We start from the raw sequence: 18,884 nt of genomic DNA, 5'->3' as shown, positions 1-18,884 counted from the left end.
AGCCGACTCCGGGTTTCTTCTGCATGAGGCCGTTAATGCAGCAAGCAGCTGCGACCCTGTCCCAGCAGCTCTGTGGACTCTGTGCCGCTGCAGGCAGCTCCACTGCCCTGGGCAGAGCAGCAGCAACCTGCCCTTGGTGGCGCCACCGCCGGATGCCTCCCCGACTTGCGGCACAGCCGGCGAGGCCATGGCCCCTGCTCCTGTGGTGCATGTCAGGGAGCAGGACCAGACATCCAGCCGCCCGCCCCGCTCCCAGGCACCGCGCTGGGACTGTCCCTGTCTGTGGTGGTGTGCTGAGCAGCCGGCTGGATCCTGCCCTTGCAGGCGCAGCACTCTGGGCAGCCCCAGTGCGCTCTGGGCGCCCCGTGCCGTGAGTTATTGCTGCCAGCCATCCTGCCGGGAGGGTTCCCCCTGGATCCACACCGCTCACCTCACTGTGTGGATGCGCTCCAGCGGGTCCGCGCACCAGCCCGGCCGGGCAGGGCAGCGCGTGGCTCCTGGGGACAGGCAGCCCCTGCCCATGCGTGGCGCAGGAGGTGATGCTGGCAGCTGGGATGCAGGGGCTGCCATCTCCTGTCCTGGGCATGAGCATGGTGCCCATGGCCCCAGCAGCCCTCCTGCAGGAGCTGGGGTGCAGCCACAACCTCTTGCAGCAGCAGCCCTGTGGGGTGGATGCTCTCCCAGTGTGGGCTGGGGTGGGAGCTGCCTGGCTGACCCGGTGGCATCTCTGCAGGTGATGGCAATCCCAAGGAGAGCAGCCCCTTCATCAACAGCACGGACCTGGAGAAGGGCAGAGAGTATGATGGCAAGAACATGGCCCTCTTCGAGGTAGGGCGTGCAGGCGGCGGGGCAGGGAGGGTTCCTGGGGAGGGGGCCAAGCTGGGCAGCTGTCCCACAGCACCCCGACCCGTGCCCTGGGCACCGAGACATGCCAGAGCCCCAGGCCAGGGTCCTCCAGCTGTCGCAGCCGTGCCCAGCGGGGTGGGCGGTGGAGTGGCATCTGGCAAAGTCCCCAAGTCCCAGGGCTGGCTGGTGTCCCCAGGGACTGTCCTCACAGCTTGGGGTTCTGCTCTCTGCAGGAGGAGATGGACACCAGCCCCATGGTCTCGTCCCTGCTGAGTGGGCTGGCCAACTACACCAACCTGCCGCAGGGCAGCCGGGAGCATGAGGAGGCCGAGAACAATGATGGGGGCAAGAAGAAGCCGGTGCAGGTGAGGGACGCAGGAGGGACGCAGGAGGGACGCAGTCCCTTCTCCCGGCCTCTGCCTGTGCAGTCCCAGGCCATGGGCTGCCCCAGGGACAGCTGGGTGCCTCGGCCCCTGCCAGGAGGGTGGTTTCACCCGGGGTCCCTGGCTGCATTGCAGGAGGAGCGGGACCCCTCGCTCCTCTGCCAGCCAGGCCCATGAGCCCTGATGGCTGCCCGCTCCCTCGGCAGGCCCCGCGGATGGGCACCTTCATGGGCGTCTACCTGCCCTGCCTCCAGAACATCTTTGGGGTCATTCTCTTCCTGCGCCTCACCTGGGTGGTGGGGATCGCCGGCATCATGGAGTCCTTCTGCATGGTCTTCCTCTGCTGCTCCTGTGTGAGTGATGGAGCCGGCTGGGCCCCTGCTGGCCTCGCCCCGGGTCTGGGGGTCACCAGCCAGGCTGGCTGGACTGTGGAGAGGTGCACTAGCTGCCGGCCCACCCTGCCCTGCCCTGCCTGTGCCCCTGCCCCTGCCCCTGCCCCTGCCCATGCCCCTGCTCCTGCCTCACTTACAGCAAGGAGAAGCCTTTGGCTTCCCAAAGGAATCAGCAGCAGAACGGTGCTCAAATAGCGACCCAGATCGTAGCTGCCATGCGGGGGGGTTGTGGCGGGGAGTCCCCTGCCCTGGCCCTGCACACCATGCTGCAGTGAGCCATCCCGCCAGGACAGTGACCCCAGGGCTGAGGCTGGAGGGACTGAACACAGGCAGCGTCCGGGGCAGCCTGGGGATCCCCTGCCCCTCACAGCACTGCCAGTCCCTCCAAGGGGCTCAGCCCCCCAGCTGTACTGCCGGCCAGCCACCCTGCCTGCCCATCCATCCATCCATCCATCCGGCTCTCCCCCAGGCATCCCGTCCCTGTGGCACATCTCAGCGTGGCCCCAGGGAGCCCCATGTCCCAGCATGGCCCCAGCTCTCCCTTCCCGCTGCCCTGTCCCTCTGCCCCAGCAAGGAGGGAGCTCTGCCGGGTGCTAACACTGTGTTTCTTCCCGCAGACAATGCTGACGGCCATTTCCATGAGCGCGATCGCCACCAATGGCGTGGTGCCAGGTAGAGCTGAGCCCCTGTCCCTGTGTGTGCTTCGGGGCAAGGGGAGCTGGCTCCTTGCCGGGTTGGGCACCTGTGGGGGCCCCTGTGCCCCAGAAGGGCCAGGTGGCAAAGGGCTTTTCCCAGAGAGCATCCCCCCGAGGCTGTCCCGCGCCCTGGGCCATGCCAGCTGAACTCTGGGGCTGCCCTGCGCCACGCACGGGAGGGCAGACATTGCCGCCAGCCACTCCCTGGCCTTCTGCCACCAGCCCGCGCGGGTTCCCCATGGCCCCGGGGGGAGCGTGGAGCTGGAGCTGCCACCCATCCCCAGAGCCGCGAGGTGCAGATGGCAGTGAGAGCTGCCAGCCGCAGCTCCTCCCTCCGCCAGACTGGCGAGGCCGTGGGGGAGCCAGGGAGACATGCCGGCAGGAGGATGGGGAGCCGGGCGTGCTGGGCACCGCCGGCTGGGCGGTGGGGCGGCCTCTCCCACTGGCCTCCCTGAGCCGTGCCAGATGCGAAGATGCTTCTGCGTGCGGTCTCTACCTCCGGGGAGGCACCAGTGGGGTCTGGCTGTGCGGGTGCCCCTGGGCTGCCTCCCCCAGAGCATGCCCAGCCCCACAGTGCCCTGGGGAGCTGGGAGCAGGTGAGCTGTGCTGGCCTGGCTGGTCCACCAGGCTGGGCAAGGCATTGACAGCCTCAGCGCAGGGTGTAATTAAAGCTATTTATCATTCTGCTGCCGCAGTGGGACCATTGATCCCGGCAGCCCAGCTCTAAGGGCTCTTCTGGGAGGATGGAGCAGGGCATGGTCCATGTCCCTGGGGCTCCAGTGCCTGTCTGGTGTCCCAGGGGACACGTGTCCCCACGGCCATCACACCTGGCTGCTGGGCTCCCGGGGAATGGCTCTGCCAGCACGGTCGCTCCTGCTGCTCCGGGGCCCTGGGGACTGCGTCCTGCTCTGTGCAGGAGCAGGGTCCAGGGCTGCCCTGGCTCCATCCTGCCCTCCAGGATGCCTGGCAGGGCTGGGGGTGCCGCTGGGGTCTGGCTGGGACCCATCTTTGCTCTCTCTGGCAGCGGGTGGCTCCTACTACATGATCTCGCGCTCCCTGGGACCTGAGTTTGGTGGGGCTGTGGGGCTCTGCTTCTACCTGGGCACCACCTTTGCCGGCGCCATGTACATCCTGGGCACCATCGAAATCCTGCTGGTACGTGCCTGGTCCTTCCCCCCGGTGGTGCCGAGGGCTCAGGTCCCGGCAGGGCAGCTCTGCCCTCACCTGCCCTTGCTGCCCGCTCCTCGTGGCCTGTCAGGGAGCTTTGCAGTGGGGCTGAGGGACCCTTCCCCGGGGTCCCCTCCACGGGGCCATTAACTGGGTGGTAATGCCATGACTCTTTCCCAGGCCTACATCTTCCCGGCCATGGCCATCTTCAAGGCAGAGGACGCCAGTGGGGAGGCGGCTGCAATGCTCAACAACATGCGTGTGTATGGCACCTGCGTGCTGACCTGCATGGCCACCGTGGTGTTCGTGGGGGTCAAATATGTCAACAAGTTTGCCCTGGTCTTCCTGGGCTGTGTCATCCTTTCCATCCTCGCCATCTACGCTGGTGTCATCAAGTCGGCCTTTGACCCACCAAGCTTCCCGTGAGTACGGCATCCTGTGGGGCTGTGGCAGGGCCCGGGGCACGCAGGCGCACAGCTGAGTGCCTGCACCCCCCAGGATCTGCCTCCTGGGCAACAGGACCCTCTCGCGCCACGGCTTCGACCTCTGCACCAAGATGGTGGTAGAGGGGAACGAGACTGTGGGCTCCAAGCTCTGGGAGCTCTTCTGCACCTCCCGCTTCCTCAATGCCACCTGTGATGAGTACTTCACCATGAACAATGTGACCGAGATCGAGGGCATCCCCGGTGCTGCCAGCGGCCTGATCCAAGGTGGGCACGGCACAGGAACCTGCACAGGGATGGAGGCAGGGGGATGGAGGAGCAGGGACGGAGGCATGGGGATGTGGGCGCGGGGACCGAGGCGCAGGACAAGCCCCAGGGGAGCCGTGGTGGAGCAGCGGCCATGCCTGCCAGGCAGCTCCTCTGGCAGGGCTGGTGGAGGGGCAGTGCTGCGGGGGGCCATCGTGCACATGGGTAGCCAACCCCTCAGGCATGCCAGGCAGGTGTTGTGGGGGCAGGTGGGCAGTGCCAGGTCCAGGTGAGGGGGCGTGCGGGTGATCCCTGCCGTGAGCTGCTCTGCCCCTCGGGTGCAGTGAGCTGTGCTCACGCCACGCTGGGCAGCGGGACGGACTCCTGCACTGCACGACCGAGCTGGGTGCTGCGGACGCCCGTGCATGGTCTGTGCCAGCCAGACCACAGCAGGACAGCTCCGAAGGGTGCCCAAAGGCTGGGGAGGAATAAATCCTCCCTCTGCTTCCTCTTGGCCTTCAGAAAGGCTGGTATTGATCTGAGGTTTTGCGAGGAGTGATTGCCCCTCAGGGGCACTTTGCTGCTGCGGCTGCAGCCGCACCGGGAGAGTGGCCAGGGCCGCAGAAAAACTCGTGAATTTGCTGGGAGGAGCCACTTTTGACCTGTTTTTCCAGAGCTGCTGGTACATTTGCCAGGTGTTCACACTCTGCAGTGGGTGGCGGAGGCCGATGCTCAGTGCCATGCTCGGGGTGTTTGCAGACCCCTGCTCTGCAGGACTGTGCTGGCAGGACCTGCTCTGGGTGCTCCCGCGCTGGGGCGGGTGTCAGAGCTCAGGAGTGTAGCACCCTGTCAGGCTTCCCTGCCTGCAGAGCCGCAAGCAGGATCAGCCCTTCCCTGGTGCAGCAGCCGGGCCAGGCGCTCTTGCAGTGCCAGGCTGGGTGTCAGGGCGGTGGCTGTGCCAGCTGTGCAGCATGCGGGGTGCACGTGGTGAGCTCACGGTGGCTCCATCTCCGGCAGGTCCTGTGGAGCAAGGCAGGGGCTGGGACACTTGGGCACGGCTGGTGCTTGCCACGGGGCAGCCCCGGCTGTGTCTCTGCTGGGTGCTGAGGCTGAAACTGCGCCGGGGCGGCTGCAGGGGCTGCTCCAGCCCATCCCTGCCATGGTGGCTGCATGGACCCAGGCATGGGAGCTTGGACTTGGCTAAGTGCATGGTGCTTGGGGCTACGGCTGCCAGGCCGTGTCACGGTGATGTGGTGGAGTGCGTTTGCTGGGTGCTCGGGAGGCTCCCGATGGCATCCCATGCTGAGATCTTGTGGGGCAGATAAGGAGTCCCTGGCTGCTGGGTACAGCCTGCTCCTGCTGGCAATGGTCCTGCTGGGGAGGGGATGCAGACTCCCCACCCAGCCCGGCCAGTCTTTGTCAGGGCAGCAGACAGCAAATGCTCCTGCATCTGGGGCACATGGGGCAGAGCCAGGACCCGGCTCTGGGGCGGCTGGTGGTGACGGGGACCGGGCTGGCAGCATCTCAAGACGGGGTGTCACCGCGCGGTCCCAGCAGAGGTGGCTGGGGTTGGCTGTGCCCCAGGCACCGGGTCTCCCTGCAGGGAGAAACATGCCTTTCCGAGAGGATGAGCTGGGCAGAGCTGTCTTGGTGGGGGCTGCCAGCCCTGTCTGTCACCCGAGAGCGGTCAGGGGAGGTCACGTGGCTGGGGAGGGGTGCTCAGTGCCGGGTTCTGAGGGCTGGTCCCTGTGGGGCCCCTTGGACCCGCTCAGCAGCCCCTTTGCAATGCCATGCCGATGGCTGTCAGCCTCTCCCCGCCATGCCCGGGCACTGGCTGCTCTCTGCTGCTCCAGTTTCTCACAGCGATCTGCGGCCAAGGCAGCACGCGGAGGGACACTAAGCCTGTTACATCAGCCCCGCACTCATAATCCCATCAAAAACATTATCAAGTTACTTTGACACGATCCACTTTCCTTAAACCTGTGTTGATCAGCATTAATTATATTACCCTCTTAATTATTTGCTACTGCAATCCCATGTCAGCTGCTCCAGTATCTTGTGGGGACAATGCCAGCAGCAGGATGGACCTGCTCTGGTCACCCACCCATGCTGCCGGGCCTGTCCCCAGGCCAGATGTTTCCGCACATCCGTGATGGGCTAGGGATGCCCCATCCCTTGCCCACCAGATGCCAGCGGCCCCAGCTGCTGGCCATGCTGGCTACTTAGTGAGGCCAGGGCTCGGGGAGTCAGTGCTGGATGCCCCCATGCTCTGTCCCTTTGGGCTGCGGGGCGGGAGGGTGCTGTGCCAGGTGCAGGCGGCTCTCCGGCACCTCCTCACGCCAGCTGTGCTGCCTGGCCTCCTGCTGCCTCGCAGAGAACCTCTGGAGCTCGTACCTGACCAAAGGCGTGATTGTGGAGAAGCGGGGGCTGCCCTCCGTCAGCCCCCCCGACACGCCGGTGGACATGGACCAGCCCTACGTCTTCAGCGACATGACGTCCTACTTCACCCTGCTTGTCGGCATCTACTTCCCCTCGGTCACAGGTGGGAGCTGCTGCCGGCCCTGCTCGCGTGCCACGGGACACCGGCTAGCACACGTGCTGCCGGGCATGCTCCCGCAGAGCCCCATGTGCACCTGCCCCCCATGTTGGGTGCAGTGGCAGTGGCACGGGGGTGGGTTGCAGCCTGCGCCTCCCACGCAGCCGCCCGCGCTCCAGATCTGACGGTGCCGCTTGGCGCCGCGCTGACGTCCTGCAGCTCCGGTATTTATAGCTGCCTGGGGGTGGAGGAGCCCCCCCCACCCCAGTCCACTGCGGAACTGCTGCGGGGCACAGTCGCTGAGTCCCGCCTGCAGCTCTGCCGGTGCCTCGGAGCCTGTGGGACCCCCACGGCTGTCCCAGGCACTGCGATCACTGGCGGGGTCCGGCACTGGACAGGCCCTGCGACGCTGCTTGGCACGTGGCCCCCAGCACCCTCCCACCCAGCACCTGCTTACTGGCAGGTCGTGGTTTTTAATGTGGCGCGTGTCCCCTCAGTGACGCAGGCTGAGCTGCAGGTGGCCGCGTCCTGGCTGCGGGGTCCTGCCCTGCTGGGCACAGTGGGATGGCTGCCCTGGCTGCTGTCACAGCAGGAGCACAGGTCGTCCCTCGGGCCGTGCTGGACCTGCTGGCACCAGCCATGTCCCAGCCTGGCCTCCTGCCTTCCCAGAGCAGTGCCGGGGCTGGACTCTGTCCCTGTCACTGCTGTAGTCACCGTCCCTGCTTGAGCTAATTAAGGGCTAATGAGACAAGTCCCTTAAGAGCATTTTGAGCCTAATCCATGAGTGGCCTCAGACTGTGGCTTGGGGGGGAGGTGCTGGGGGGGACACGCGGAGTGGGCTGCTGTGTGTCTGCTCCCTGTCCTGGCATGCTGCTGAGCTGGTGCCCTGCCACGCCCAGGGCTTGCGCAGAGCCCAGCGTGAGCTGTTCTGCCGGCTGGGATGGGCGAGAGCTGTGGATCTGCCAGCCGTGGCACCGTCCCCTCTTTCCCCAGGCATCATGGCTGGCTCCAACCGCTCCGGAGACCTGCGGGATGCCCAGAAGTCCATCCCCACGGGCACCATCCTGGCCATCGCCACCACCTCTGCGGTCTGTATCCTTCAGGGCTCACCTGAGCCTGGGCCGTGGGCGGGCTGGGCTTGCTGTGCAGGGCAGACCTGCTCGGGTGCCCCACCGGGCTGGGATGGGGGTCCCAGCACCCCGCTGGTGGGGGGCAGGCAGGCGGGTGGGTGGGACTCCGCGTCTTCCTGGCTCTCCTTGACTGCCCGGCAGATATCAGCTCTGTCGTCCTCTTCGGGGCATGCATCGAGGGAGTCGTCCTGCGTGACAAGTGAGTGTCCCAGGGCCATGTGGGGCCAGTGTGGGGAGAGCCCGACAGCCCCCCGGGGGCAGCCCCTGGGAAGAGGCTGGGGCAGGGGCAGCTCCAGGGGGAGGTAGGGGCAGCTGGGACACACTGGGCAGACAGAGCGGCACTGGAGGGTCCGCGGGGGTCCTGGGGTGAGAGCACCAGAGTGGGGAGTGCTCTCAGGGGGGCCCAAGCTTGTAACAGGCGCTGGGGACTCGTGTGTGCCCTGACACCTCCCCCTCCTCCCCCCCCCCATGTTTTGCTGCACATCCGCAGTCCTTCCACCCGCTCCAGGGCTGCAGGCAGCCGTGCTTGTTTGTCAACAGGCAGGGCTGCCGACGCTGCCTGCGTATCTGGGGCAGCCCAGCTCGCTGCACGCGGCAGGTGACACTTCTGGGTCGCCAGCACCAACACAAACGGGATCCAATCACACGCAGCCTTAATCGGCCTCCTCCCGGCACAGGGGATGCGGCGCGCCTGTCCCATACCTCCCCCTTCTCCTCCCCAGGGCCACGGGTGCAGGATGGGGATGGACCCCGGTTACCCAAGACCCCGCTCCCTTGCTCTCCCCCCGCGGTGGGTGGGGGCCATCAGCAGTCAGGGCAGGGCCCGTTTCCGGGCCCGTCCCCCCCAGCAGTGTCCCTTGGTGGCCGACCTGCCTGGGTGGCTGGGTTGTGCCGCCGCAGTGCTGGTGTTCTTGGGGCTCAGCCACAGGACGGAGCTGTGGGTGATGCTGGTGCCCCGCAGGTTTGGTGAAGCTGTCAACGGGAACCTGGTGGTTGGCACCCTGGCGTGGCCATCCCCATGGGTCATTGTCATCGGCTCCTTCTTCTCCACGTGTGGGGCTGGGCTGCAGAGCCTCACCGGAGCTCCCCGCCTCCTGCAAGCCATCTCCAGGGATGGGATCGTGCCCTTCCTCAGGGTAGGCATCCCCCGAGCCCGGCACTGCCGGCCCCAAGCACCCACCGTGGCCGCGGCTCCCATCAGCATGGCAGACCAGTGAGCACCCACGCTGCCCGCACTGCCTCCTCCCAGCACCGTCACCTGCCAGAGCAGCCCGGCTGCCCTGCCCTCGTCCCGTTGGCACCGGTGTGGCAGCAGGCAGCCGTGGGGGGTTTGGCCACGGTGTTGGTGGGACAACAGTGCCGGGAAAGGTCAGGATCCCCTCCCCCTGCTGCCGTGCTGCTTCATATTTTATCTGCTCTCTGAAGACGTGTTCTCACAACCTCATCTCTCCAAATCCAACCCGACAGCTCCCCCAGGGAAGAGCGGGCTAATTTTATCCTCCCTCCTTCACCCTGCCAGCCCCAGCCTGAGCTCTCGCTCGTGCTGCCCGTACCCTCTAATGTGTCCAGACACATGCCCCCGCCCTCGCGCCCGGACCCACCAGTGTCCCCACAGCCACAGGAGGAGCTGCTCTCCTCCGGCAGCGTGTCTGTCCTGGGCATGGGGTGCCTGACTGCACACTGGCTGTGGCCGGGCTGAGCTGGGGCTCATCCCTGGGTGGCGGTTCCAGGGGGACAGGAGCTGCTTTGGGTGCAAGGAGGGCCGTGGGGTCTGCTGGGAATGGGGCTGTACCAGCAGTGGGAGCCAGTCCTGCCAGCCTTGGGACCACTTCCCTGGCGGGACCTGGCTCAAGACGTGTGCCAGCTCGCGGCGGCGCTCACGCAGCCCCGGTGCACCCAGTCCTGGCTCCCGGCCAGGGCTGGGCACATGGGACAGTCTGACCCTGTCAGCCTGTGCTGTGGACCCTCGCCCAGGGCTGCACGGTGCCAGCATCGCAGAGCTCTGACGCACCCCTCTCCCCCCTGCCTCCCAGGTCTTCGGCCACGGCAAAGCCAACGGGGAGCCAACATGGGCCCTGCTGCTCACAGCCTGCATCTGCGAGATCGGGATCCTGATTGCCTCCCTGGACGAGGTGGCTCCCATCCTCTCCATGTAGGCAGCATGCTCTGTCCACCCGCACCTTCGCGAGTGGCGGACGGGCCCGCAACCCCTCACCCCAGCCAGGCGGGTGGCTCATGCGGGTCTCTGCTCCTTGGGGGGACACACACCCCTGCCGCCCTGGCCCCTGCCTGGGAAGAGGGGAGCCCCACAGGGAGCCCAGGGACCCTCCTCGGCCAGTGTTGTGACCTGGTTGCTCCGCGGTCCCGGCTCCCCCGTCCATCAGCGGGGCCCGCTCCAGCACTGGCCACCCCAGGGCTGGGAGGTGCGGCGGGGCTTGGCTGCGGGCCCGGTCCGGTCTGGTGCACCCGGTTCAGCCTCATGCTCTCTCCTGCAGGTTCTTCCTCATGTGCTACATGTTTGTCAACCTGGCGTGTGCGGTGCAGACACTGCTGCGGACGCCCAACTGGCGGCCCCGCTTCCGCTACTACCACTGGTGAGCTGGGACGGGATGGGACTGGACGGGACGGGGTGTCCTGCCACCCCCCGGGCCACCCTGGGCTGGGGACCCCGGCACCACTGCGGGGGCCAGGGCACGCTGACAGTGCAGTGCTCTCCGTAGGACCCTGTCCTTCCTGGGCATGAGCCTCTGCCTGGCACTGATGTTCATCTGCTCCTGGTACTACGCGCTGGTCGCCATGTTGATTGCCGGCCTCATCTACAAATACATCGAGTACCGTGGGTAAGGGTGGCCGTGGCGCCGCAGACCCTGCCCAGCACTGACAGCCTCCCCTCAGCCCCTTGGTGTGGGCTGCTCAGCTCCCCCGGGGTGGCTCCTCCCCAGATGCTCTGGGGTGCCAGCGTGGTGGTCCATGGCCGGAGCTGTGGGCGTCCCTTACGTGCTGCTGGTTCCCACAGGGCGGAGAAGGAGTGGGGTGATGGGATCCGGGGGCTGTCTCTGAGTGCAGCCCGCTACGCCCTGCTGCGGCTGGAGGAGGGTCCCCCACACACCAAGAACTGGAGGTGAGGCCAAGCCGGGGGGGGCTGGGGCAGGGGCCGGCCAGAGCACGTGTGCTGACTGCAGGACTGTCCTTCCAGACCACAGCTGCTGGTCCTGGTCCGTGGGGATCAGGAGCAGAACGTGGTGCACCCGCAGCTCCTGTCCTTCACGTCACAGCTCAAGGCCGGCAAGGGCCTCACCATTGTGGCCTCCGTGCTGGAAGGGACCTTCCTGGACAACCACCCGCAGGCGCAGAGGGCAGAGGAGGTGAGAGCTTCCCATGCTGGGGCCGCTGCCTGCGCCAGGCTGGGTTCTGCCAGCAGCGGGTGCCCGTCGCTGGGAGCCCAGCAGCATTTCTGTCCTGTGGCCAGGGCTGGTGGCCCCGGTTGGCCAGGAGAGCACTGGGGTGGCACCAGGCAGAGCTCGGAGACTCCACGCTTTGCCGGTGCTCATGGCACCGCGGAGACCTCCGGACCCCTGCCCCCTTCCCCAGATGCCAGAGACACCAGCACCATCCAGCACTGGTCCCAATCTTGGCCAGCTGCTGCAGGGCTTAGCACGGCACGGCACGGCACAGCACATCACGGCATGGCATGGCGCCCGGCCAGGGGTTGCTGTGCTGCTCAGCTGAGCAGCCCCTCAGCTGCCCCATGGCCACTGCAGCCCCGACCCTCCCCACAGCCCCTATGGCCCCCACGGTCCCCACGGCCCCCGTGGCACCAGTGCCAGGCAGGCTGGGAGACGGGAGCCTTTTCCCGACAGAGCGAGAGCCCTCCCTGTCCCCCACACCTCTCCACCAGCCGGGCGGCACATTAATGAGATTAAGCCCTTGGAAGCAAACAGTTTCTCTCCCATGCAGACATGTTATAATTTCTCTGAGTAAATAACTCTAATTGCTGCTCCGCCGCCCATCAGAGCCCTGGCACAGGGACACCCTCTGCTCGGCACGGCGCAGAGCTGTGCGCCAGCTCCGCTCACTGCCAGGCCTCACCCCTCCCGGCCCAGAGCTGCCAGCCTGCCGTGGGGCATGGAGACCTGGGTACCTGCAGGGACCTACACCCCACTGCAGCACCCCTCACCCCATACCCTGTACCCCACACCCCGCACTCTGCACCCTGCTTGGCCAGGGTACCGTTGCCGGGGCTGGCAGCCGCCGTGCCTGCAGCAGGCAGCCGTCCCCAGGCCCTGCGGTCTCTGACCCCCCTCTCCTGCCGCCAGTCAATCCGCCGCCTGATGGAAGCAGAGAAGGTGAAGGGCTTTTGCCAGGTGGTGATCTCCTCCAACCTGCGGGATGGCATGTCCCACCTCATCCAGTCCAGCGGGCTGGGGGGGCTGCAGCACAACACGGTGCTGGTGGGCTGGCCCCGCAGCTGGCGCCAGAAGGAGGACCACCAGACCTGGAGGAACTTCATTGGTAGGCACCACGGAGGGTAGGTGCTGCTGGGTTGCGGGGGGCCCTGCGAACCGCCCCGGATGACGTGGCCCTTCCCCTCCCAGAGCTGGTGCGAGAGACCACAGCCGGGCACCTGGCCTTGCTGGTGGCCAAGAATGTCGCCATGTTCCCGGGCAACCAGGAGCGGTTCTCAGAGGGCCACATCGACGTCTGGTGGATCGTCCACGATGGGGGGATGCTCATGCTGCTGCCCTTCCTCCTGCGGCACCACAAGGTAGCTTGGGCCCCACGTCATGGGGCAAGGGGCTGAGGCCGTCCCTGTGGAGCTGTGCCCATGCCTCCCTCCCTCACAGGTCTGGCGCAAGTGCAAGATGCGTATCTTCACAGTGGCGCAGATGGACGACAACAGCATCCAGATGAAGAAGGACCTGACCACGTTCTTGTACCACCTGCGCATCACCGCGGAGGTGGAGGTGGTGGAGATGGTGAGTGCTGGGACAGGGGTGCGTGCCGCAGTCTGGGATGCTGCGTGTGGGAGAGCCAGACAGATCCTGCCACGGGGGGACACAGCACCACAGGGGACACACCACCACGGGGACATGCAGCACCATGGGGACACGTAGGTCCATGGGGACACGCAGGGCCAGGCTGGGACCAGTGGGTGTAGCTCACCCTGCCCCACGGTTTCTCCTGTGCCCCCCCCTGCAGCACGAAAGCGACATCTCCGCCTACACCTATGAGAAGACTCTAGTGATGGAGCAGCGCTCCCAGATCCTCAAGCAAATGCACCTCACCAAGAATGAGCGGGAGCGGGAGGTGAGGATGCAGGACAGCCTGAGTGGGATCCGGCCCCCATGGTGGCTGTGCCGCTGGCCGAGCTGTCCCGTGGCTCTGCACACTCATCCTGCGGGGGAGTCGGGGCTGCAGGCTGGGGTCTGCCTGGCCAAGCCCTCTTCTGCCCTGTTCCCCTGGCTGACCCTGTCCTGCACAGATCCAGAGCATCACGGATGAGTCCCGTGGCTCCATCCGGCGCAAGAACCCGGCTAACACGCGCCTGCGCCTGAGCGTCCCCGAGGAGCAGGTGGGCGACAGTGAGGAGAAGCCAGAGGAGGAGGTGAGGCACGGTGCCGGGACAGGGCTCGGGCAGGCAGCTGGCCCTGGCCCCTGCCCACTGTTCCCCTCTCCTCTCTGCAGGTCCAGCTCATCCATGACAAAAACACCACCACCTTCTCCAGCAGCTCCCAATCCCCCGGCGACGAGGTGGAGACGGCCCCCGAGAAGGTGCATCTCACCTGGACAAAGGAGAAGTCTGTCGCCGAGAAGAACAAGAGCAAGAGCCCCGTCAGCCCTGAGGGCATCAAGGACTTCTTCAACATGAAGCCGTATGGCCCCACATGCTGTCACCCTGTCCCACCTGTGCCCCACGGCCCCGGCCATCCCTGCCCACCCCGGCCAGGCGGGTGCAGGCAGGGCCCTGGCAGCACCGGCTCGCTCCTTGCTTTGGGGGGGGGGGTACAGCAGCCCAGGTGGTCTGAGCTTGCCCCTGCAGAGGGGCTGGGTGGGAGGTGGGGTGGGGTCCCCGCGCAGACCTGCGCCGATGAGGGACAGGGTGCCTGGGCAGCGTGCGCTGCGGGGACTCGGAGTACACACCTGGCGCTCACATCTTCTCTCTCTCTCTCTCCCCCTCTCTCCCCCCCCCCCTTCCTCTCTCTCCCCCCGGCCCCATGGTGCTCCTGGCAGGGAGTGGGAGAACCTGTAAGTCTGGGTTTGGCTGGGTGCCGGGTCCCAGGGCGGGGGGAGCTGGGCCGCCGCTTGTGGGGCAACGCGCTTGGAGCCATTGGAGTTGCCACCGTGCATGAGGGTGGCTCGGTGCGCCGCACCAGCTGCTGCCAACATGGTGCTAGACGGCTCACCCGGGCAGCATGCGGGGGCCATGGCTGCCAGTCCCTGCGCAGACTTTGCGTGCCGCACAGTGCCCGTGCCGCGTGCTCCTCGTCTGCCCCGTTATACTGCTGGCAGCTTCCTGCAAGCCTGGGCTCGGGCACCCGCGGTGACATTCACACCGTCTGCTCCTGCTCACTTCCACATGGCTCGGCCCCAAGCAGCTGTGGTGTGCCGCTGCGCATGGGCACCATGCATAGCCCTGCAGCTCACGGCCGCCGGTGTGTGCTCAGAGTTGCCAGCAGCCGTGCCGGGCAAAGCTTGCTGCTCCTTGAGCTCGTGCTGCAGCCCAGCCCTGGACCCCTCTGGGGCAGGAGGCCAGCCCGCCCCGTGGCCCCTTGGGTCTGGTGTGGGGCGGGAGGCCGGCTATGCCCGTCCCTGTGCCCACACGTGCTGTCGTCCCCAGGAACCAGTCCAACGTGCGGAGGATGCACACGGCCGTGAAGCTCAACGAGGTGATCGTGAAGAAGTCCCAGGACGCCAAGCTGGTCCTGCTGAACATGCCAGGGCCTCCCCGCAACCGGAAAGGGGATGAGAACTGTATCCTTCCTGCAGGGTCACTGCCTTGGGGCTGGTGCAAAGTCCCCTCTCCGCTGGGGGGGGCCAGGGGCCAGGGGGCCGCAACTCCCTCAAGGCTGGTGGATCTTCCAGGCGAGTGTGGGGGCACAGGTCCAGTGCCTGAGCCTTGACCCCGCCACGCCTCCTGCCCCCAGCTGGGTCTGACAGCTGTCATTGGCATCAGCCTGCCTGTCCGGCAGAGGTGACACATGTGGGATGGGTGGTGGGGCCACATGACGTTGCCCCCACACACGTGAGCATGATGGCACGTTGCGGGGGTGCAGGCAGAGATCCACGGGGCTCAGCTGCCTGCTGGGGCAGGCTCAGCCACAGTCCCCGTCATGTGGCGCCAGCACGGGCAGGGTCCCCTGGCCCCTTGGCTCGGGCCTGACCCCACCAGCTCCCGCCTCTGGTACAGAGGTGTCATGCCGCAGGCTCAGCTCCCAGCGCATGGGGCCAGGCAGGGATGGCATGGGGCTGTCCCCGTGCTCCATCTTGGTGTTGGTCCTCCTTGACGGCCGTGCAGACATGGAGTTCCTGGAGGTGCTGACGGAGCACCTGGACCGAGTGCTCCTGGTGCGTGGTGGGGGCCGGGAGGTCATCACCATCTACTCCTGAAACACGGTGCGCAAGAGAGGTTTGTCTGCACGCTGAGAGCCCCGCCACCCCTTTGCACCGTGCTCCTGGAGGGGAGGAGGAAAGGCCTGACGGCAGCCAGTGTGCAGAAACTTCACCTGGCTTTGGCCGTGCCCCTGATCTCTCCATTTGAACTGCAGCACCAGATCTTCCGGGAGCATCCAGCACCAGAGCAGCTGTTCCTCATTGCAACATCACAGCACTGCTGTCCTTGTTTATATATAAATATATACACTGTACCGCGGACTGAGCACCAGAGCCCAGCGCTGCCGCCACCGCCCGTCCCCAGCAGGGCCAGCCCCGCCACCAGCCCCAGCACTGCTGCTTGCAGCCCCTGACGGGGCAGGAGGGTGGCTGTGCCAAGACAGGCACCAGGCCCCACCGTGCCGCTACCCCTGCGCGGAGCTTGGCTGGACGCGCCTGTGCCCTGTGACCGCCTGCCGCTTGTGCTCTGCCTCCCTGGGAAGGTGCTGGGAGAAGAGAGAGGCCACCAGCACGCTTTCCTCACCGGACACTCCTCTCCCCATCTCCAGCAGCGCCCGGGGCTGCTTCCCACGGTGCTGCACCCCAGCCGCCCCTCGCCAGGATGGGCCCGGACAGCCCCACCTCGCTGCTGCCTCGGCGCCGTCTGTCTCTGGAGGCCGTGGGCCAAGCTTGTGGAGATGCAGTGTGATGGTTTGGAGGGGGCAGAGGGTGGGGGGCAGCTGTGGGGGGTCGGGTGCTGGATTGAAGCAATCCCACGACAGCATGAGCTCCGGCCTGGGGTGGGTGGGGGGTGCTCCCTGTCCCCCTCCCCACTGACTCCAGGCTCTCTCTGCCCTGGTACTCTCCTGTTGCTTGTGCAGCGGCCGTGGTGTGGAGCTGCGATGTCCGGAGCTGAGCAGAGGCCCCGCCATGTGCAGCATGAGCTGGAGCCACTCTCCAGCCACTGGAGCTACATGGGTGCTCCTGACCCCCCGAGACACCAGCGCCTGCTCTTGGCCCCGGGCTCAGAGGAGTCCCATCCCATCCCGTCGTCCCCGCCCCACTCCCCCGCCACACTGCACCGGGGGGCACTAGGGGCTCTCAGGCCCCCAGCACCAGCCAACCCAGCTGGTCCCAGCACCTGCACGTGCATCCGGGTCCCCGTATGCCCTGCTGTGCTCCCCGCTGCTCCCCAGGGCTTCGCTGCTAACCTAGCCCCAGGCAGTCGCAGACGCTGCCATGGGGCTGTAGGAAAGTCCGGATCTGTGCGTAGTTTTAACATATGCAAAGTCTGTTTGCCTGGTCTGACAGGGCCGGACCCCGCAGCAAGGGGTGGCTGTAGGGGTCCCACCGCCCCCCAGCATCACAGCACTCCCTCACCCCATGCAGCCGCTGCAGCCCAAAGCCTGTCCCCTCTCGCTGGCCCACGCTGCAGCAGGCAGCCCCCGTGTGCAGACAGCAGGGTGCACCGGGGCAGTTCAAACACGTCTTACCTTTGGCAGCAGCTGCAGGGTCACCCCCTGTCGTTGCCCCCTCCCCCCCAGCAGCTCTCACACCAGAGAAACTGAGGAGCTTTTAACAAATGTGAACGGTTCCAGGAACCATGCAGGAAGCGGTGCCGAGGGCAGCCAGGGCACCCGCCGGCGCCTGCCCCGGCCCCATGTACATAGTGTACATAATACAGTATGTGTATTTTTAAAGTGATCATATTTATGTTAATAGAACCAGATGAAGTCTATATATAGAGATCTATATCTATTCTGAGAGATGCAGGGCTCTGCTAGCACCAGGCCGCGGGGACGGAGAGCCGAGATGGGCTGCTCCTGCACGAAACAGGCGCCCATCCGTTGCACCAAGTGCTCTGGAGCAGTGGTGAAGGCTATAGCCTTCACCGGCCACCGGTAGCCCCTGGGAAAGGGCCAGGTCGCAGGTTCATTCTCTTCTCAATTTAGCTTCTTAAGAGTTTTCAGGGAAAAGAAGTCACAGACTTTTCTGAACTTGTTTCACAGCAGATTTGAGCTTCCACTCGAAGTGCAGCCTGCTAAGAGTTGCCCTCTCCCAGCAGTGGAGGCTCACCAGCCTGGCCTGAAGCGGCAATGCTTTGTCCCCTGGCCAGAGCTGAGCCCCTGCACTGGAGCACTCACCTCCTCGGCCCCCCCAAACCGCTCCCCAACACTGCCCCGCACCCCAGCAGCCTCCAGGCTGGCACAGAGGAAGCGGGTGCTGCCACAGCGTCCCCATGGGTGGCCTGGCAGCGGCTGCCTCCTGCCTGGCACGGCTGGTCCCAGCGTCCAGCCCCCTGCCTGCCCATCCCTCCTGCCCACTGAGAGCGGCTGCAGCCCTCGGCCGCTGCCTCACTGAGGGCAGGAAACTCCCTCTGCACTGGATGACTCCAGTCCCCGCTCCCGCTGCAGAGCTCCACTACTCCTCCAGGTCCAAGCCAAAGCTATTTGGGGCTGCTTGGATAAAAAGCAGTGGGTTTTTGGATGGGTTTTTTTTTTTGCATTAAGATACTACTTGGACACACTCCCAGACCAAAACCAAGCCCCAGCTGCACATCTGTGCCTGCTCATACCTTGCTCCTACATTTCCATCACTCCCAAAGTGCCTCCCTTCTCTCCAGCAGCAGCCACAGCCACAGCCAGACTTTCTGCCATGGTAGCTCAGCTATCTGCACGGCTGTATCGGTCTGTGTTGCAGACTCTGGTGTGGAAGCTAGTCCCAAGGGCTTGGGGAGCTCAGTGTTTACAGGAGGTGACCATCAGGGTGAGCTGAGACCTGGTTTCAGCGCAGGAGCTCCAGGCTGATGAATGGTGCAGACGCACAGGGCAGCACTCTCTGGTCCTGCCACTGCCTCAGCCACTTGGGAGCTGTTGAAAGAGCAGGCAGGCATCTGCAAGTGAAAAGTTCCTTTAGCTTTGGGAAGGGCAGCCCCATGAGAACCAGGATTTGCCCATGTCTAGCTGCTCTGCCCCTTGGAGCTGGTCCTACACCACCACACACAAGCTCACATGCTGTTTCCAGCCTCCCAAAATTATTTGAGGCACTTCTACAGCAATGGGGGAGGCATGCAGCAACCTGCCCACTCATCTCATGCGCTAGCACCACACTTGTTGGGCCTATAACGCTTGCCAGCTGCTCTGCCTCTTCAAAAGATGCCACCCCGCTCCCTGTACTCACCCTCTAATTACAGCTTGGCTATTGCCCTGCTGTGCCTACAGCTGTGGGCGCTGTCCTGCAGCAGCGAATGTGGTCCCCCCCCGCCCTGGTGCATGGACCAGGTCAGCACTGAGGGCCAGAGTGCGGAGGCAGGTTATGCGCAGCAGCAGCCGCTGCAGCCACTAGCATCTGCCTCTGCTGAAGCCGCAGACAGCATCCACCCTCAGCAGCATCAGAGCAAAGAGCTCTTCCTTCGGCTGCAGGTACAGGGTAGCAGGGAATGACATTGTCTGCAGA

At 65.7% G+C, this 18,884-nt stretch overlaps 1 protein-coding gene across 4 annotated transcripts in view; it reads left to right on the top strand.

The window, feature by feature from the left end:
• The window catches only part of SLC12A5 (solute carrier family 12 member 5), a 30,232-nt gene extending 14,079 nt beyond the window's left edge, over positions 1-16,153 (top strand). For 2 of the 4 annotated variants that reach the window (XM_076351599.1, XM_076351602.1), the window contains exons 2-26: positions 734-828; positions 1,080-1,211; positions 1,436-1,582; positions 2,239-2,293; positions 3,341-3,471; positions 3,664-3,905; positions 3,982-4,193; positions 6,547-6,714; positions 7,702-7,800; positions 7,980-8,037; positions 8,800-8,974; positions 9,872-9,990; positions 10,334-10,432; positions 10,559-10,678; positions 10,855-10,959; positions 11,035-11,203; positions 12,155-12,350; positions 12,434-12,603; positions 12,683-12,814; positions 13,038-13,145; positions 13,321-13,443; positions 13,524-13,711; positions 14,070-14,084; positions 14,677-14,810; positions 15,355-16,153. In XM_076351599.1, coding sequence (XP_076207714.1) covers positions 734-828; positions 1,080-1,211; positions 1,436-1,582; positions 2,239-2,293; positions 3,341-3,471; positions 3,664-3,905; positions 3,982-4,193; positions 6,547-6,714; positions 7,702-7,800; positions 7,980-8,037; positions 8,800-8,974; positions 9,872-9,990; positions 10,334-10,432; positions 10,559-10,678; positions 10,855-10,959; positions 11,035-11,203; positions 12,155-12,350; positions 12,434-12,603; positions 12,683-12,814; positions 13,038-13,145; positions 13,321-13,443; positions 13,524-13,711; positions 14,070-14,084; positions 14,677-14,810; positions 15,355-15,446 — 3,284 coding nt within the window. In that variant the 3' untranslated portion in view covers positions 15,447-16,153. The remainder of the gene's footprint in view (positions 1-733; positions 829-1,079; positions 1,212-1,435; positions 1,583-2,238; positions 2,294-3,340; positions 3,472-3,663; positions 3,906-3,981; positions 4,194-6,546; positions 6,715-7,701; positions 7,801-7,979; positions 8,038-8,799; positions 8,975-9,871; positions 9,991-10,333; positions 10,433-10,558; positions 10,679-10,854; positions 10,960-11,034; positions 11,204-12,154; positions 12,351-12,433; positions 12,604-12,682; positions 12,815-13,037; positions 13,146-13,320; positions 13,444-13,523; positions 13,712-14,069; positions 14,085-14,676; positions 14,811-15,354) is intronic. The other 2 variants (XM_076351601.1, XM_076351600.1) reach the window with 2 other exon arrangements.
• Positions 16,154-18,884: the final 2,731 nt, after the last annotated feature.

Source organism: Aptenodytes patagonicus, chromosome 14, assembly GCF_965638725.1.
Source record: "Aptenodytes patagonicus chromosome 14, bAptPat1.pri.cur, whole genome shotgun sequence".
In the NCBI taxonomy this organism is placed as follows: domain Eukaryota; kingdom Metazoa; phylum Chordata; class Aves; order Sphenisciformes; family Spheniscidae; genus Aptenodytes; species Aptenodytes patagonicus.
Note: the sequence above shows the minus strand (reverse complement) of the source record. Positions and strands in the feature narration are given on the sequence as shown.